General features: G+C 45.5%; 1 protein-coding gene across 17 annotated transcripts in view; it reads left to right on the top strand.

Moving 5' to 3' along the window:
• Positions 1 to 16,294, top strand: part of TENM4 (teneurin transmembrane protein 4) — a 3,083,677-nt gene that overhangs the window by 2,973,194 nt on the left and 94,189 nt on the right. For all 17 annotated transcript variants that reach the window (XM_073019796.1, XM_073019792.1, XM_073019798.1 and 14 more), the window contains 2 exons: positions 593 to 739; positions 14,453 to 14,669. In XM_073019796.1, the coding sequence (XP_072875897.1) occupies positions 593 to 739; positions 14,453 to 14,669 (364 nt within the window). The remainder of the gene's footprint in view (positions 1 to 592; positions 740 to 14,452; positions 14,670 to 16,294) is intronic.

The raw sequence follows: 16,294 nt of genomic DNA, 5'->3' as shown, positions 1-16,294 counted from the left end.
CCCCAAGCCCTCTTCCTCAAAGCAAAGACAGTTGTTTAGGAGAAAATAAGACAAAATAAATGAAAAGCCTAGGGTCCAATAAAATTGACCTACTATAAGAGTTGGAAAAAATAACGCCCTTTAGAATGATACCCAGAAGTGCTGAAGGAAGCGAGGAATAAACACAAAGGTGTTTCCTTTGTGCTAAACAGCTGCCAGAGATAAGAGGAACACATGAGAATGAACAAGAAGCAAGGATCAGGCAAAAAGTTCTATTGGTTAGATTCTGACAGGCCAACATCCACCGACTCCAGCTCCAGAATCCCAGTCACTTTTGAAAGAAGGGCTTTTAGATACAGAAGGTGTGGGTTTCAACCCTGTCCCTGCCACTTCTGACTGTGCGACCTTGGCAAGTCCTTTCACCTCTCTGAGCCTCAGTTGCCTTCTCTGTAAAGTGGCAATTCCTAGTGATACCTGCCTCCCTGGGCTGCTGTGGGCATTCGTGTGCTGATGGATATGAAGGCATTTTGCAAGTTGGCAGGTAGTGTGTGAGTGTGTGTGATGGCGGTTGACTCTGGGTGATCAGACCTCGACTCTGTACTTTGTCTTTCAGAGGGTTGCCCTGGGTTGTGCAATGGCAACGGCAGATGTACCTTAGACCTGAATGGTTGGCACTGCGTCTGCCAGCTGGGCTGGAGAGGAGCTGGCTGTGACACTTCCATGGAGACTGCCTGCGGTGACAGCAAAGACAACGATGGAGGTAGGGCTCTGGCACCAATGGGCTCCAGGCGGCTCCAGAGGGTGGGAGGCCCAGAGTGGAGAATGGGTATTACTGAGCTAACAGGCCACCAGCACACCAGTCATGCAGTCAGGGGGACCTGCGGTGCAAGCAAAAAGGCTGCATATGTGGCTTAGGGATGAGTGTGTGCCACAGGTGTTCCATTTGAATCAATTAAAACTAACTAATATAAATGAAAGTAATTGATATCCAGCAGCCAGTAAAGAGGAGAAGGCATATGGAAGAAAGAGGTTTCTAACTATTCAACAGTAGGATGAGATGTCTGGCAAAGTTATGGGTCCCCCTCACTGGAGATGGATAAGAAGAGACCATCTAATTCTTTATCACAGAAGCTGCAGAGGGACACTTCTCCAGGGCAGGGAGGTTGAGTTACCTTTGGTCAAGGTCTCTTCTCCTCTGATTCTGGGGGTTACCCTCACTGCACACCAGCAGACACCTTTTGTAATAGAAATGGCCTTTGCTTTGGGTTTTTTTAAAGTGCTAGACAGTCAAAGCCCAAAGAAGGAGGTGCTCATCTTTTAGAACATTCATTAGCTGAGAGTGAAGACCTGAGTTCTAATTCCAGCTCTGGCTTTGACTCCCTGTGCATCCGTACACATGCTGTTTGGTGGCTCTGGGCCTCACTCTCCCTGTTAATAAAATGAGGCAGCTGGCCCATAAGTACCATTTCAGTCCTTATCTTAGTCATAGTATTAGCCTTCATTTTTCTGTTGCATTAACTTGGGTAAATACAACCATAATGTGTTCTACTTTCCCACCTGGAAGATACATCAGTCCTTCCTGATTCTCCCACCCGCAGGTGGTTATTAGGAGAATGAAAAGATAAAGATATGAAAAAAACCGAAACAGTTAACCCTTTCTTCCTAATGATGGCCTAACAGTTGGCTTAGTCCAAACAAGTCTATGTGGCTCCCTAATATTTATACCAAAGGATTTTAATATGTTTCACAGTGTAGGAAATCAATAGGTCAGAAACTCAGCATTCTAACCTTTGGGAATTTTCTATTTAGAGGGATTCTCAAACCCCAAAGCACCATAAGAATTAAAAGGCCAAGTGTGTGATATTGTGATTTCTGTGGTTTATTTGCCTTCAGTGGGTTTCAGCAGCCTAGAGAGGGCTGTTTCGGAGCACTGGTCTTTGAGCCAGGCAGCTTTCAGCCCTTTTGCCTGCTGCCTAAATCCAGGAGGTAATTGGGCCTGATGCACCCAGGCCCAGGCCCAGTGGAGCAATTGTCAACAAGGAGCTTGTGGGGTTGGCCACAGTAGCTAGGCAGAAACAGAAGGTCTATGTTCTCCTGAGATCTTGGAGGGTTGAAATGTTCCTTAATCAATCTGAAACTTGTGGAGTTCATTAATTTTTGTGCTCCATAAATATCCAGAGTTCTTCTTTTAGAATTGGGCCCTATGCTAGGCATAGAGATAAGGAAGTCCTGTCCCTGCACGCCAGGACCTCAAATGGGGGAGAAAGACCGAAAGTTAAATGCTAATGAACTGTGATAAGTGCTGTTGTAGAGTTATATATTGGTTGTTGTGGGAGTAGGAAAGCATTCTTCAAGAAGGTGACACTTGGATGGGTAGCGGTTTCCTGGAAAGGAAAGGGCTCTCTATTCAGAGACATCATTATGGGCCAAGCTAGGACAAAACAGGGAAGGGCAACAAGCACCCCTGTCTTCAGGCAAGGTAAAGTGCTTTTATATTTACTCTTCATAGGAAAGAGATGTCAGCCTACATTATCTGCATGATTTCCTCAGCATTCCCCTTCACTTTGTCTGTGTAGGCACAATTCCAGTAACTAATAGTAACACTCATGTAATAGAAGAAAAGGGGAGAGGAGCCACCATTCCCTTCTCACGAGCCAAAAGTCTTGGCCAAAGCCTTCAAACAGCTGTTGCACATCTGGGCAGTGAAATAACTGCATGTCTTTAGGAAATGTGGGGAAAGGGCGCACCTCTCTCCCTACCAGTATACATGCAAGTGTAGGTTATAGAACAAGGCTCATTGATTCTTTCCCATGAAATGCAATTCAAGTGTATCCTTTGTTTGCCATACTTCAGAGCCAGCCCTCCTAGCACAAGAATGCACCATTGGTAACATGGGGCATGGGCATACCATAGCCCAAAGCCCACAGCTCTGCGGGGAGAGAGAGGTTCTTCTCATAGGAAATGGGGCTGATCCACACCCCAGGGGAATAGAGCCTCCGCCAGCTGTTCTGAGAGATGAGCCAGTAGGAAGTGGAAAAGATCAACCAGAAAAATCCCCAATTGTGGGAGAATATACCACTTGCATTTTTGGAGCATGTTATGGGCTGAAATGAGCTTGCACATAGTTTATTCACTTACTCAACCAATGTTAACCAAGTGTCTACATTGTATCAGACCCTGTCCAGGGTACTGGGGCTTCAGAGATAAATAAGACACAGTCCCTACCCTTGTGAAGGTCACAATCTAGAGGGAGAGAGAAACAGGAAGTAATTGCAATGCAGTGGGACGATTGCCAGGATAAAGGAGCATCCACTCATTCAACTGATATCAGATGCCTGGGTGCCCTGCTGGGAACTGTGATGTGATGTCTGTCCCATGGGACTTTCAGTCCAGTCAGGAAGACATCCCATGGGTCATCATGGTTGGGAATAGAATCAGCTGGGAAGGCCAAATTGTTGAGGGTCTTTGACCTCGGGTTCTCAACTATGAAATGAGGAAACGTCTCACCTCAGGGCGCTCTCAGTTCAGTGGGCTATCCACCCATTGCGGGAGCCAAGGGGAAGGTGCCGAGGACCCCTGCTTTGCAGGGTGGCATAGATGAAACCACCTTAGAGAGTGGACTGTCCCCAAGTGCCAGGGGTATTAAGAGTTATCGCCACTGGCCTCTTTATTACTCTGAGCCTTGGCCAAATGGGGGCAGTTTTAGTGGAGGGAGAGAGGAAGAAAGGAGCACATGAGTAAGCCATATTTGCACTGGACTACTTTCAGTTCAGCCAAGCACACGTTTGTAGGGCTCCTGCTACCTACAAGGCACCATGTTCCTTTCCAAGGAGACGTAAAGACCAGTGAACATGGCCCGGTCTTTCTCCCTCAAGAAACTCACAGTCATTTGTAAGAAATTGTCATCCAAAGGACTCAGTCTAATGGAAGCAGAATTAAATGAGTGCCTTTATTTCAGCCATGACAGGGTATACAGCATAATCCCAGATAAATCATTCAGGCTGGAGAGAAATTGTGTTAGAGTCTCACTGAGTGGTTGTTCTTAGATGATATGACTCAAGGCTTGGAGAAGGAATTAACAGAGTTTAATGTTGAGTAAGAGGATTGAAAGGGACATCAGAGAACCTTGACTTTAACTCCCTTTCCTGCATGTTTACAGACAGGACAAGTGGAGCCCAGAGAGGAGAGGTGACATCACACACATCATAGTCACAAAGCAAGTCATTACATGACCTGGACTAGATTCTTCAGCCATTCCACATGGCCTTGTGAACCTAGAGCACTTCTGCCTCCTCCTAGTGATTTATCCTCCACCTAGAAGTGTAGTGTGAGTACTTACTCAGATTTAAGTAGGCTGCAGCAGTACCACAAAGCTTATGAGAGTGTAATAACTTGTATGTCACTTTACAGTTTGCAAAGCAATTGTGCATCCACCCAACAACACTGTGAGGAATGTGGCCTTATTATCCCCTTACTATTCCCTCATGGTAAGGAAAAGGAAGCTTAGCGAGTATTTTGCAGAAGTCACATAGCTGGCCAGTCGCAGAATCTGCCAGAGTATGTGAGGTCTGGCGACATTAGAGCTTCTCACTGTGTCCAGATCTCAGACATATGGCCCGCTGTAGACCCCTGTAGCCCTTCAAGTTATCTAAGAATTCCTGGTTACTCTTCTTTCCCAATTTGCTGGGTTTAAAACAACACATTTTAAATTAAACTTGAATTTCAAGTTTCATTAAGAATGCTACAACAGTGTTTTTAAATGATGAGACAAAACGAAAAAAGCTGCACTTTGGGAGGCTGAGGCGGGTAGATCACTTGAGGCCAGGAGTTCGAGAACTGTCTGGCCAAGATGGCAAAACCCCATCTGTACTAAAAATGCAAAAACTTAGCTGGGCTTGGTGGTTTGTACCTGTAATCCCAGCTACCTAGGAGGCTGAGGCACAAGAATCACTTGAATTTGGGAGGTGGAGGTTTCAGTGAGCTGAGATTGTGTCTGTGCACTCCAGCACTCCAGCCAGGGCAACAGAGGAGGACTCTGTCTGGGGGGGGGAAAAAAAAGGAGCTAAACGGTACGACTGAGCCAGGGAGTAGCTTTATTGGTTTGTTTTTGTTTTCATGTATGATTTTTGGCTAGATTTAAACATGGAAATAAGATCCTTCATGTGACTCGATGACCACCGGTCTCCTAATGCTCTCACCTTGGGCACTGGCTCCTGAGAGGGACCAGAAGGCAGACAAGCAGAGGGGCCCTAACTTACCCACCAAAGTGAACCCTCTGTGTGCCCCGCTTGACAAAGGTGTGCCCCTTTCGTACTGTGTGCCTTGAGTACGTACTTACTAAGTGCAGACACATGCATCTCCTCATTTTACCCTCTTATGGGGATGCTTATTCGTGCCCATTTCAAAGATGGTAATACCATGTCCCAAAGATGCTAAGTCACTGTAAAATGAGGATAATAATGCCCACCTTGCAGGGCTGCTATGAGGATCACAGGTTATATATTTAAAGGACCTGAGAGGCAACATAGCACAGTGATTAAAAGTACAGGATCTGTACCCAGATTGTCTGGATTCAACTCCTGGCTCCCTGATTTGGTCATTGTGTGACCTTGAGTGATGTACTCAACTTAACTCTAAGACTTAGTTTATCAACTACAGATATCAGTTGTTTCTCCTGCTCCTTTCCACCTGCAGTCACAAAAATATGATATTTATTATAAAATATGTATTTGTAAATGATTATTTTTTAAAATTGGAATTATGTCCTCTATAAAATTTTACATTCTATTTTTTCATTTAAGATTATGGTATATTTCTCTGTGTAATATGTTTTCATCTTTTTCATTTTCTTTGTTAAAGTCTGTATTCCAAACTATTACACACTCTTTGCTAGAAAAGAATCCAAACGTACATAAAGGAAAACAACAGCCATTGTTGAGCACATTCCTGAGTGCCAGGCACTGTGCTAGACACTCTGCACACATCATCTCCAGTCTTTACAACAAAGTTGCAAGGCACACATTTGCATACAGGGAAACTAAGGCTCAGAGAACTGAAATGATTTGCCCAAAGTCACACAGTGGCTCAGTGGGAGAGCTAGGATTAGATTGGAACCTATGTTTTTTAAAAGCCTCCAGGATGAAAACTCCACTGGATTTTAAGCAATCAGGCCTTTTCTGATAAAGGATCTTTAAGCAGTTTCAAGGTATGATAATCTCTTTTGGTGCTCTTGGCCCCATGAAAAAACAATCTTGGATAGATTGTTGTAATAGATAATTGAGAGATGCAACCTAGAAGGAGAAATTTCAGGAAAACTGAGAACAAAGGTCTCTGTCTTCCCTTTTCCTCTTCATCTCCTATTGCTGGAAGGGAGACTTCACATAAAGCCAAAGAATTTGGTCACCCTTCAAACTATCTCTAAACCACATTTCTCATGATAAGAGACAAGAGAGAAATTGACCTTTAAAAATCTTGTGTTCCAACAGGAAGATAAAGACTTTGCAAGCCTTTTGAAAGGAGGCACAGAATTTATTATAGCAAATGACAAAATCTTCTCCCTAGTATATACAGACGGGGAGACACATTCCACTTCCACCCCCGGGGCCTCCGCAAATGCTCTTGTAAAACAGTTCTGTGGTCAGACTGCAGACAAGAATGAGATAAGGTTGGCTAATGGGTCGTCAAGCCAAGGAAGAGTTAAGCCTGCAGAAAGACTGATAGGCTTGCTATACACTGTCCATGGGGCTGTGAGGTTAAGGAACCATGCAAACAACTAAGGTACAAAGAGCTTACTAGACCACAGATTGCCCCACATTGCCCCAGCCCACACCCCCATTCTCCTTTTTATCCTTGCCCATTCTTTTAGATTCAGTTCAAGCATTCTGTCTTCCAGGAAATAACCCAGCCCCCAGTCTGAGTTGGGGTCCCACCTTTGGGCTTCCACAGCCCCTTTTGCTTCCTTCTTCTCCAACACTCAGTTGTCTCTGTCTACTCCACTACACCAAATCCTTTAGAGGTGTGACTCTGTTTTACTCCTGAACATCCAGTACCTAACAACAGGGCCTTCCAGCCATAATGGGTGCCAAGTGAACATTAACAGGCATGTTCCCTGTGTCTCTTTTCTAAAGAGAGGGATGAGCTCCTCCTGTAGGGAATGGCTTCCATCACACCCCATGGCCCTTGATGGGCCCTGTCAAGCTGATGGAGCTGTCTAATTTGAGATTCTCACATAAAAAATGCATGCATTTATTCATTCATTCAACCAATGTGATGCTTACTGTGTGCAAAGCACTGTGCTATGCGTTTGAGATACAGAAATAAACAAGTCAATTTCTGCCCCCTGTGAAGAGGTGACAGAGCTTGGGAGTCAGAAAATCTGGAGCATTGCTATAAAGAGTTGTCCACTATGGAATTGTGCCTGACAGCTGGATATACAGAAAGATAATGGACCGAATTCCCAGATCTGCTCTTTAACTAGCAGAACGATGTCAGGGAAATTACATAACCTGAGCCCCAGTGTCCTTATTCGTAAAGGTGAGAAGGTTGGCATCGCCCCCGTCTTTAATAACACGCTCCTGCATACCTTTTACTTCCTGTGAAAGTCACAGCAGGCTGGCCACCAGGGGACATGGGTCTCTGGCGTTTAAAGGCCAGGAGGTGGCCATCAGGCAGGCCCACAGACTTGAGACTATCCCATGTACCCTTGGCCTCCCCGATGCGGATGCAGACACGAGAAAGGGAAATGAGGGGCCTAAGGACCCACCACTCACTGGCCACCATTAAGGTCACACAACAAACAGGAAGCTACTTCTAGTCAGTACTGCAACTGTTCACTCAGAGAAGGGCCACGTGGCCAGCAGAGGACTCGGCCCATGTCTGCGCCCAGCCCCTGTCTCCAGAGCAGGCTCCAGAGAGCAGTTACCAGCATGCGAAAGACACTCACATTTCTTTTGTTGACTTACTCATTCACTCTTTTAAACCCTGGAGCTCTTCAGCCATCCTGAGAGGTTGGCAGAGACTGGTATCCTGGTTTCACAGGAGTCAATCGCATCTCGGGCATAGGAAGGATGTGCCCAGGGTCTCGTGGCTAGAGAAGGGCAGATATAGGAGAGAGGCTGGGTCTTCAGGCATCTAGCTTGGATATCTTTCTCCCACGCACCCCTTTCCCTAGTTCTCCAGGTCATTTGACACCAACCTGCAAGGTAGGCATGAAGAGGGATCACAGTGAGAGGATGGCAGGGCCTTCATCCTCCAGCCAGAGCACATAGATGAAAATGTTAGGAGAAGCCAGCCCTCCATGTACCAGCAGCAAGTGAGCACCACCGAGCTTCAAGTTCAAGGGTCAGGAGTATGTGAACCACTTTGGAGTGTTTCATTTAGTGCCCCTAGATGCTGTCCCCCCTTCTTTTTTCCCCTTTTCTTTGCCCTCCACTCCCCATCAGGGGTCACTCTTGAGTGCGGCATTGCTGCACCCCTAGCCTCCGGGGCCTGCCTGGCCTTTTCCACATTTTCTTCTGCCTCTTTTCACTGTCACCATGTAAAAGGGGGCATGTGTTTAGAACTTTGAGGAAAAAGGAAATTTCTAGGGAAAAATGTTCTTTCCCAAAAGTTGGGGTTTAGGAGGGTTTTATGGAAAATCTGAAGGGAATAGAAGCAAATCCTCTGCTTTCCTGATTTTTTTTTTCTGCTGTGATAATGAGAGTCTCTGAATGGGAATAGCAAATATAAAAATGCAGAGAATGTATAAGTCGACCAACTTATGTATAATATACAATTAGGTGAGATATGAAGTATTTGGAAACTATAAATGTTTCCAAGCCACCCCAAAACCAGAGAATCCCCCGAACTGTATGTTGATGTTTCTAGTCTATCCCAAAAATTACATTTCTGTCCCCACAGCATGCTTTTTTGTCTTTTAGTGTGAATCATCTAAAATTTGTCATCTACGCCTAAGAAAATTAAATTGTGAGCCACTCTCCCTCACTGTAGAACAGCCATATGCACTGTTTCAGGCCACCATATGCTACATTTGAAAATATAAAGAGGGTTTTACTCAGAAGCTGGTCTTGTAAACTGCAGCCTTTGAAAAGAATGCTGTGAGCCCTGCTCATTTGTGTGTCTCATTTACATAGAATTGCCTCCATTGGTGGAAGTTTTGTCCGCAGTTACTACTCAGCAAATATTTGTTAAATAAATGATTAGGAAGCATCACCACAGGAAGGTATAGGCATTAATCACTCCCACCTGTGAAGCATGGAGTAAGACACTCCACAGTGCCACAACCTCTCATAAGAGCACAGTTTATGTGATATTTCCATTGTAGAAGACCCCAATCTGCAAATCCCCAGAGGCCTCTGCTACCCTAATTTACAGTGCATCGCTATGACCATGTTTATCCACTTCAGTTCTCTAAGGCCCAATTGCATCATCCAGAAAGGGCTGTCCTGTAATGTGTGTGTAGGGAGGGGCCAGGGTAGGGCAAAAGAGCCTGTTACCAGGATATGGTTCAAGGGAGGCTCCTGGGCAGGAGCTAATAGTAACTATCATTTACCAAGTACTTGCTTAGTAGCTAGTTATCATGCTAAGTGCCTCACATCCATGATCTTGCCTCATTCTCACAGCATCTTTATGAAGTAAGTTTGATGATTCATTTTATAGATGGGAGAACTGAGGCTCAGAGCTCTTGCTGGAACTCTTATTTTCAGCAAAATGGCCAACTAGGTCATACAGAAATTCTCTGATGATAAGGTACAACCATTCTTATATAAAATTGAGCAAAGAAGAAAAGGGAGACAAGGGAGCCCTGGATTCTAGAAACGAGATGAAGCTGATGGGCCAGAGCAGTGGGCACAGGAGCCCAAGCTACAGCAGGCCTGGAAGATGTGCAGGATCATCAGCGCCAGGGAGACTCAGAACAGAATAATTTCACAGTCAGCAGACAGGGCACATCCACAGTGGGAGGTTGGAGCTGAGGCCTCGCATAAAGCTGGGATCCTCAAAGGCTACAGGTCACATGAGAAGAGGACAAAAAAAAAAAACGGTGCCTACTAGGCCAGAAGGATGACATGGAGGCATTTCTCTGCCATGGCTTGTTGGAGGTGGGAGGTGTGCTAAGAGACCAAGCCTATACCTCAAAAGACCTTGAAATCTAAACTGACACACTAGAGCAGTCCTAGAACTCCAACCTAAGAAATCAACCTGAAAAGTGGTCCCAGACAAGCAGTACCCCTGGGGTGGCCAGCTGACGTAATCAGAAAGCCACCCTGGAGGGTTAGTTCAACCACACAAGATTCCCATAGGAAAGGCAAGCCTTCCGAGAATTAACAGAATCATAGAACACACAGGAAATGATTGACCATGAGCTGGAGTCAACAACTACAACATGCAGAATGATGACCACTCCCAAGAACTTAACAGCCTGAAAAAGACTATAAAATGAATACACCTTTAAATGACTAAAGAGAGAAAATGATGTATAAAAACCACAGAACAAGACAAGATCAAGAAAGAAACAGGTGGATTTTGAAAAGTTCCAAATAGCCTATCCAGAAATTTTAAAGTAAGATAATTTAAGTTAATGACCCAAAGAACGAATTAAACAGCAGACCAGACACAAATGATGGGAAAATAAATGAAGTAGAATAGAGATTTGAAGAAATAAATCAGGATAGAATGCAGATAAAAAGATGGAAATTAAGGAAGAGGTTGAGAGACATGAAAGCTAGGAGAAGATCCTTTAAGCATTTAGTAGTTAATTTCCTGAAGACTAGAGAGAAAGGGAGAGGGAAATATTCGAAGAGCTCAAAACCAAACTTTGCAGAACTAATGAGAGGCACGAATACTAATTAAACGGCCATGGTGTGGCCTATCAGTTCCTATGTGGGGGAGGCACGCATGCTGGGTCCCATGCTTGCAGGCAGACAGAATCTCAGCCTGAAAGTTCATCTCTAGAAAACGTTTATCTCATTGTCACAAGACATCCAAGGTAAGTTTTGTGCTTCACACTTGGCTATAGAGACAGATTGGTGAGTCTAAGGAATTCACCATCCTTCTTTTTCTCCCCTGTTGTGCATATGAAGAAACTGAGGTTTAAAGAAGTTAAGTAACTTGAACCAAGTCACACAGTTTGCATGGGAATTGGGAACTGGGGTCCAAATCCAGGTAGTTTGCCTGGAGAGAGGGCTCTCTTAAGCACTGCGCATTTGGCCACCAATCACAGAATAAAAGGCTCCGTCAAACTCTGGTGTCCTGTGACGTGGATGCTGGATTCGTGGGACAGGACTGACCTGGGTCAGTCATTTATTCATCCCTCAAACCTCTGTGGATTACAGTCACTGTTCCTGTCCAGGTCTGGACCCTGGGATACTGAAATGAATCAGACAACCCCTGATCTCTAGGAGCTCATCGTTTGGGTTGCAGAGTATGGGGGTCAGGGGACAGAGAGAAAATCAAAATTATAAATATAGAAAGAGACGTACTGTGATGGACATTGCCCAAGAGGCTGGAAGAGCACAGAAGAGTAGTGTTTCACCAAGATTCAGAAATTCAGAAATTCATGTTCTCTGCTTAAGAAATAGTTCCTAAAAGTCTCTCCAGAGACATTACATGCCTCAGAAAGAACTGAGTTCAGATTCTGAGTCAGCTTCTTCACTGACTACGTGACCTTTACCAAGTTACTTTACCACTTTGAGCCTCTGGTTCCTTTTCTCTAAAATGAAAGTGACAACAGTGGCTACTTCATAGAGGATTCAATGATGTACTCCTCGTAATATATTTAGCACAATGCCTGGCACTCAATAAATATGGCAATTCATCATCATCATCATTTTAATATAGATATTAATAAGAACAGCTGTCATTCCTGGCTAACCTCCCCCAGGACTAGAGAGCAGACATCCCTTCTCACAGGAAGCAGTTCTTTCCAGGTGCCACAGAGCTGAATGTTTATAAAAGGGTAAAACACAGGCTTCCAGGGACTGCTTTGGTGGTAAACAAGACCAGGCAAGAGCTAATAAAATTTCAAATTAGCCATGACTTTTCACGGCCCTTCAATTGTGCTAGCTGATTTAATGGTCAACGTCCCTGCTCACTGGGATTGAATAATGGAGCATTTCTGCAGAGTTACGGATGAGACAGCTGAATCTGTCACGCTAACATCAATAGCAGAATGCAAATAACCCTCAGCTTGGGCTGTAATTATGTGTTTAAGCGATGTCTGACAGGGGCAGCATGAGAATGTGTGATGGAGCCTGCTGACTGCCGGAGAAGACAGGTGCTTTGCTAGGCAGTTGTATCTGGGAGCTGGGACAGGAGCCACAAGTTAGGACCCAGATCAATGCTGGGGTGAGGGAAGGCATTCTTTCCATATCTCAGAGTGAGTCTAGCAGGTAAGCAGACAAAGGATGAATGGCTCTTCACGTTGGTGAGTCATGTTCTAGGTTCAGGATCGGGAAGGGAAACTAACCCAGAGTTAAGCACTATGATACCATGTGTCAGATACTATGCTAGATTTGGGGACATAATGCTGCACTTTTTATCTATATAATAAATACTTGTATGACACTCACTCTTATTATCCTCCTTTAAGAGATATGGGAAACTGAGGCCGAAGAGTTTAAGTAACTTGCCCAAAGTCACACACTAGGAAGTTTCAGTGCCAGGATTTGACCCCAGACAGTCTATCTCTAGAATCCATACTCTTTATCACTATCTGTCTTCAAGGAGACCGTAAGCTTTTCAGCACCATGCAGATATGGGAGAGAAACAGAAAGGCTTTTTGTTACTAATTTATTAAGGGAAAAAACTAGGTTTTAGGGCAATCAAGTAGCTTACCTGAGGCCACACCACTAGCAAGGAGGATTGAGGACACTGAGTCTAGCCAATGCATTTGCAATACTTTGGTGGGCAGCTTCTGTATTGTAAACTCCGTGAAGAAAACTAGAGAGGTAGGTATGTCACTGTTACTCCCACATTATTGAAGAGATAGGGCTCAGGGAGACTAAGTACAGGAACTTGTCCAGGGTCATTCTTAGGGGCCATACTCGGTCTTGAACTTTAGTCTCTGAACATCATGGTCCTCCTACTATAGTACACTGCTTACTTGAATGGAATGAAGTTACAGTTTTCTGGCTTTTATGCACTGGCATTTGTCACAACCCCTGCTTCACTGGTAAATTCATTCAATTCCCATTCATTTATTTGTATAACAGTTATGTTTTAAGCACCTCCACTAAGTGCTGGAACACAGAACGTATCTGTGTGCTCCCACAGTGGTGGGGGAGTTTGCCAGAGTCACACAGCTGAGATGCAGCAGAGCCCGAATTTGAACCCAGGCAGGAATACATGTTGTTAGACTGTTGTCTGCCAACAACGCACACAGACTATGACCCTGGGCTTTTCCTGTCCCCCACTTTGGGCACTATCTGCTGATCTCTTTGTTGTCTATTTTGAGCTAGTCTGTTAATATTAGGTGCCTGTAAAAGTACTTTGATATAATGAGGCCAAAAATCTGTGATCTGGTGGACTTTCTTTGTACGTTGGGAAGATAGTAGAGCTGTAATACAATTTCCAGTCCTGAAGAAGTCCATCCATGTGGTAAAAAGAATTCCCTGCTAATGGCAACTCTGTCAGGGATCTGAAATCATCCAACAAACTCGAAAAGCACAAATATCCCTGCAGCCTCCTCTCCCAGAAAGCAGAGCAGGCCTCCAGAGGGCCGAGGACTCAGCCGCAGGCCACACGCTTACACTGCGGCTGGGAGAGATGCTGAGAATTGCTGCGCCTTCACACCCAAAGCCAGGCAGTCACCAGGGCTTACAGTTTTACCTCCTAAATGTCTCTCAATACCATCTACTTCTCTTAATTGCCACTGTTACTACTGCAGTCTAAGCAACCTTTATTTTCCACCTGTGCAACCTCAGTGATGCCCTCTCCTCCTGTCTGGCTCCCAGCTTCCACTGAGGTCCCCTTCGCTTTCAGCAGTGCACACCAGATGAGTCACCTCCTGCTTAAAATCCTTCAGTGGTTCCTATTGTCCTGAGGGTGAAATTCAAACTCCCTAACCTGGCCCGCAAGGCCCAGCCTGGTATGCCCCTGTCAACCTCAGCAGCCTCATCTGGTGCTCTTCCACTCACCTTCCGGCCATCAGCATTTGAATATAGCATCACAAATGTTCATGTGTTATCTCACTTCTGGGTCTTCATACATACAATCCCTTCTATCTCGATGGAAGGAAAAACATACAGTACAGACACTGTACACTTACTGTCTCTCTCTCCTTCTAGACTAGTGAGCTAGGACCACATCTGAGTCACTTGCATCTCTTTGGTGCCTAGCAGAGACTTTGGCTTATATCAGCATTTAATAAAGTTTTTTGAATGAGTGAAAAATAGAGAAGAAATGAATGAAGGCATTCTGGATAAACATGGCTGATTGAACATAGCAATATAAACCACATGCTCTGTCACTCCTGCAGATGGCCTGGTGGACTGCATGGACCCTGACTGCTGCCTCCAGCCCCTGTGTCATGTCAACCCGCTGTGCCTGGGCTCCCCTGACCCTCTGGACATCATCCAGGAGACACAGGTCCCTGTGTCACAGCAGAACCTACACTCCTTCTATGACCGCATCAAGTTCCTCGTGGGCAGGGACAGCACGCACATCATCCCCGGGGAGAACCCCTTTGATGGAGGGTGAGTCCGAGGGCCCCAGCTCCAGCCAGGGCTCTCTGAGTGGGAACTGAATCACTCCAGAGCCTCTTTTGGATGAATGGGGGTGGGAGGAAGCCAGGAGAGTGACAGCATCCATGGTTCCTGATGGAATGTCAGGGGAGGCAGATATAAAACTACTATCCAAGGAGTTTGGAATTTTTATGAGCAAAGTTTTGTTGCTCCCACTGGGTGACAGATGAAGAGAGTGAGAAACCAAAGGTCCAAGGGGAATCTTGGATCAATACCCGCTTTGCAGTCAGCTCTTACTGATCCTGTGGTCTCCAGATGAGCTGAAAGGCATTGATGCCACTCACCCTCAAAGCAGACATCCAGAAGACTTTGCTAGGCGGGGGTGGGTGCATCTGCTGCCATCCCAGGCCACATGCCCATACAGTCTTCCTGTTTTCAGTTGTGTCATCCGTTGGACAGTTTTTTACTGAGGTCTGTCAGGTCCTTTGCTGGGAATGCAGAGATGAGCAGAACACAGTTCCTGCTTATTGGTCACTCCCAGTCTACTAGGAAAACAAAAAAAGGGACAGTTACAGTGTGATTAGGTCAGAACTTTGTCCCCAGGGCACTCTGGAGCACAGAGGATGTATTCCTGGGTAGGAGGGAGGCCAGGGCTTTAGAATCAAGTCTTAAAGAGGAGAAATGGTTAACTAGGCAAGGAAGGGAGAGAGTGTGCCAGGGAGAAGGAAGAGCTCATACAAAGACCCAGAGACACAAAATAGCTCTCTAATCTCTGCACCCTAGATCAAGCGGTGAACCAGTACAACATATCCAAGAGCAGGGATTTATGATCATTTCTTTTGAATGTCTTCCAATGTAGTGGTGCCTCATATGTGCAGAACTATCTCTAAAAGTCAGCATGGTTAATTCAGCAGTCACTGTGCACCTTGTATGTTCATTTTTCTGTGCCAGAGGGTCCCTGTCCTGAGGGAACAATGGGGTAGTGATAGGGGTGGGAGGGGTAAGGGACATTTTCAAGCTCTGTTTAAAGGGGAAATCAGCAGGACTTGGTAACTGATTGTGTCTGCGGGATGCTGCAGAGAGGAATCTCCCGCTTGGATGCCTGGGTAGATGGTGATACTTTCACCAGGCTGAGGAGCAGAGAGCAGGAGCAGGGTGGGAGCAAGGTGATAAAGGGACACACCGCAGTAGGCCACCCAAGAATAAATGTCTATCTGCAGTTAGTAAGTATTTCTGGAGCTCATGCAGAGGTTAGGGCCTAGAGTTCTTGATTTGTGAGCCATCAATGAACAAGCAGTTGAAACCGTGAGCACACAAAAGGTTGCTCAAGGAGGCCAGGTGCGGTGGCTCATGCCTATAATCCCAACACCTTGGGAGGCTCAGGCAGGCAGATCACTTGAACCCAGGAGTTCGAGACCAGCCTGGTCAACATGGCAAAACCCCATCTCTACAAAAAAATTAGTTGGGCGTGGTGACAGGTACCTATATTCCCAGCTACTCAGGAGGCTGAGGTGGGAGGATCACTTGAGCCCAGAAGGTTGAGGCTGCAGGGACCCAAGACTGTGCCACTGCACTCCAGCCTGGGTGGCAGAGCAAGACTTCATCTCAGGGAGAAAAAAAAAAAAAAAAAAAAAAAA

This window comes from Chlorocebus sabaeus, chromosome 1 (genome assembly GCF_047675955.1).
Source record: "Chlorocebus sabaeus isolate Y175 chromosome 1, mChlSab1.0.hap1, whole genome shotgun sequence".
NCBI lineage: Eukaryota > Metazoa > Chordata > Mammalia > Primates > Cercopithecidae > Chlorocebus > Chlorocebus sabaeus.
Note: the sequence above shows the minus strand (reverse complement) of the source record. Positions and strands in the feature narration are given on the sequence as shown.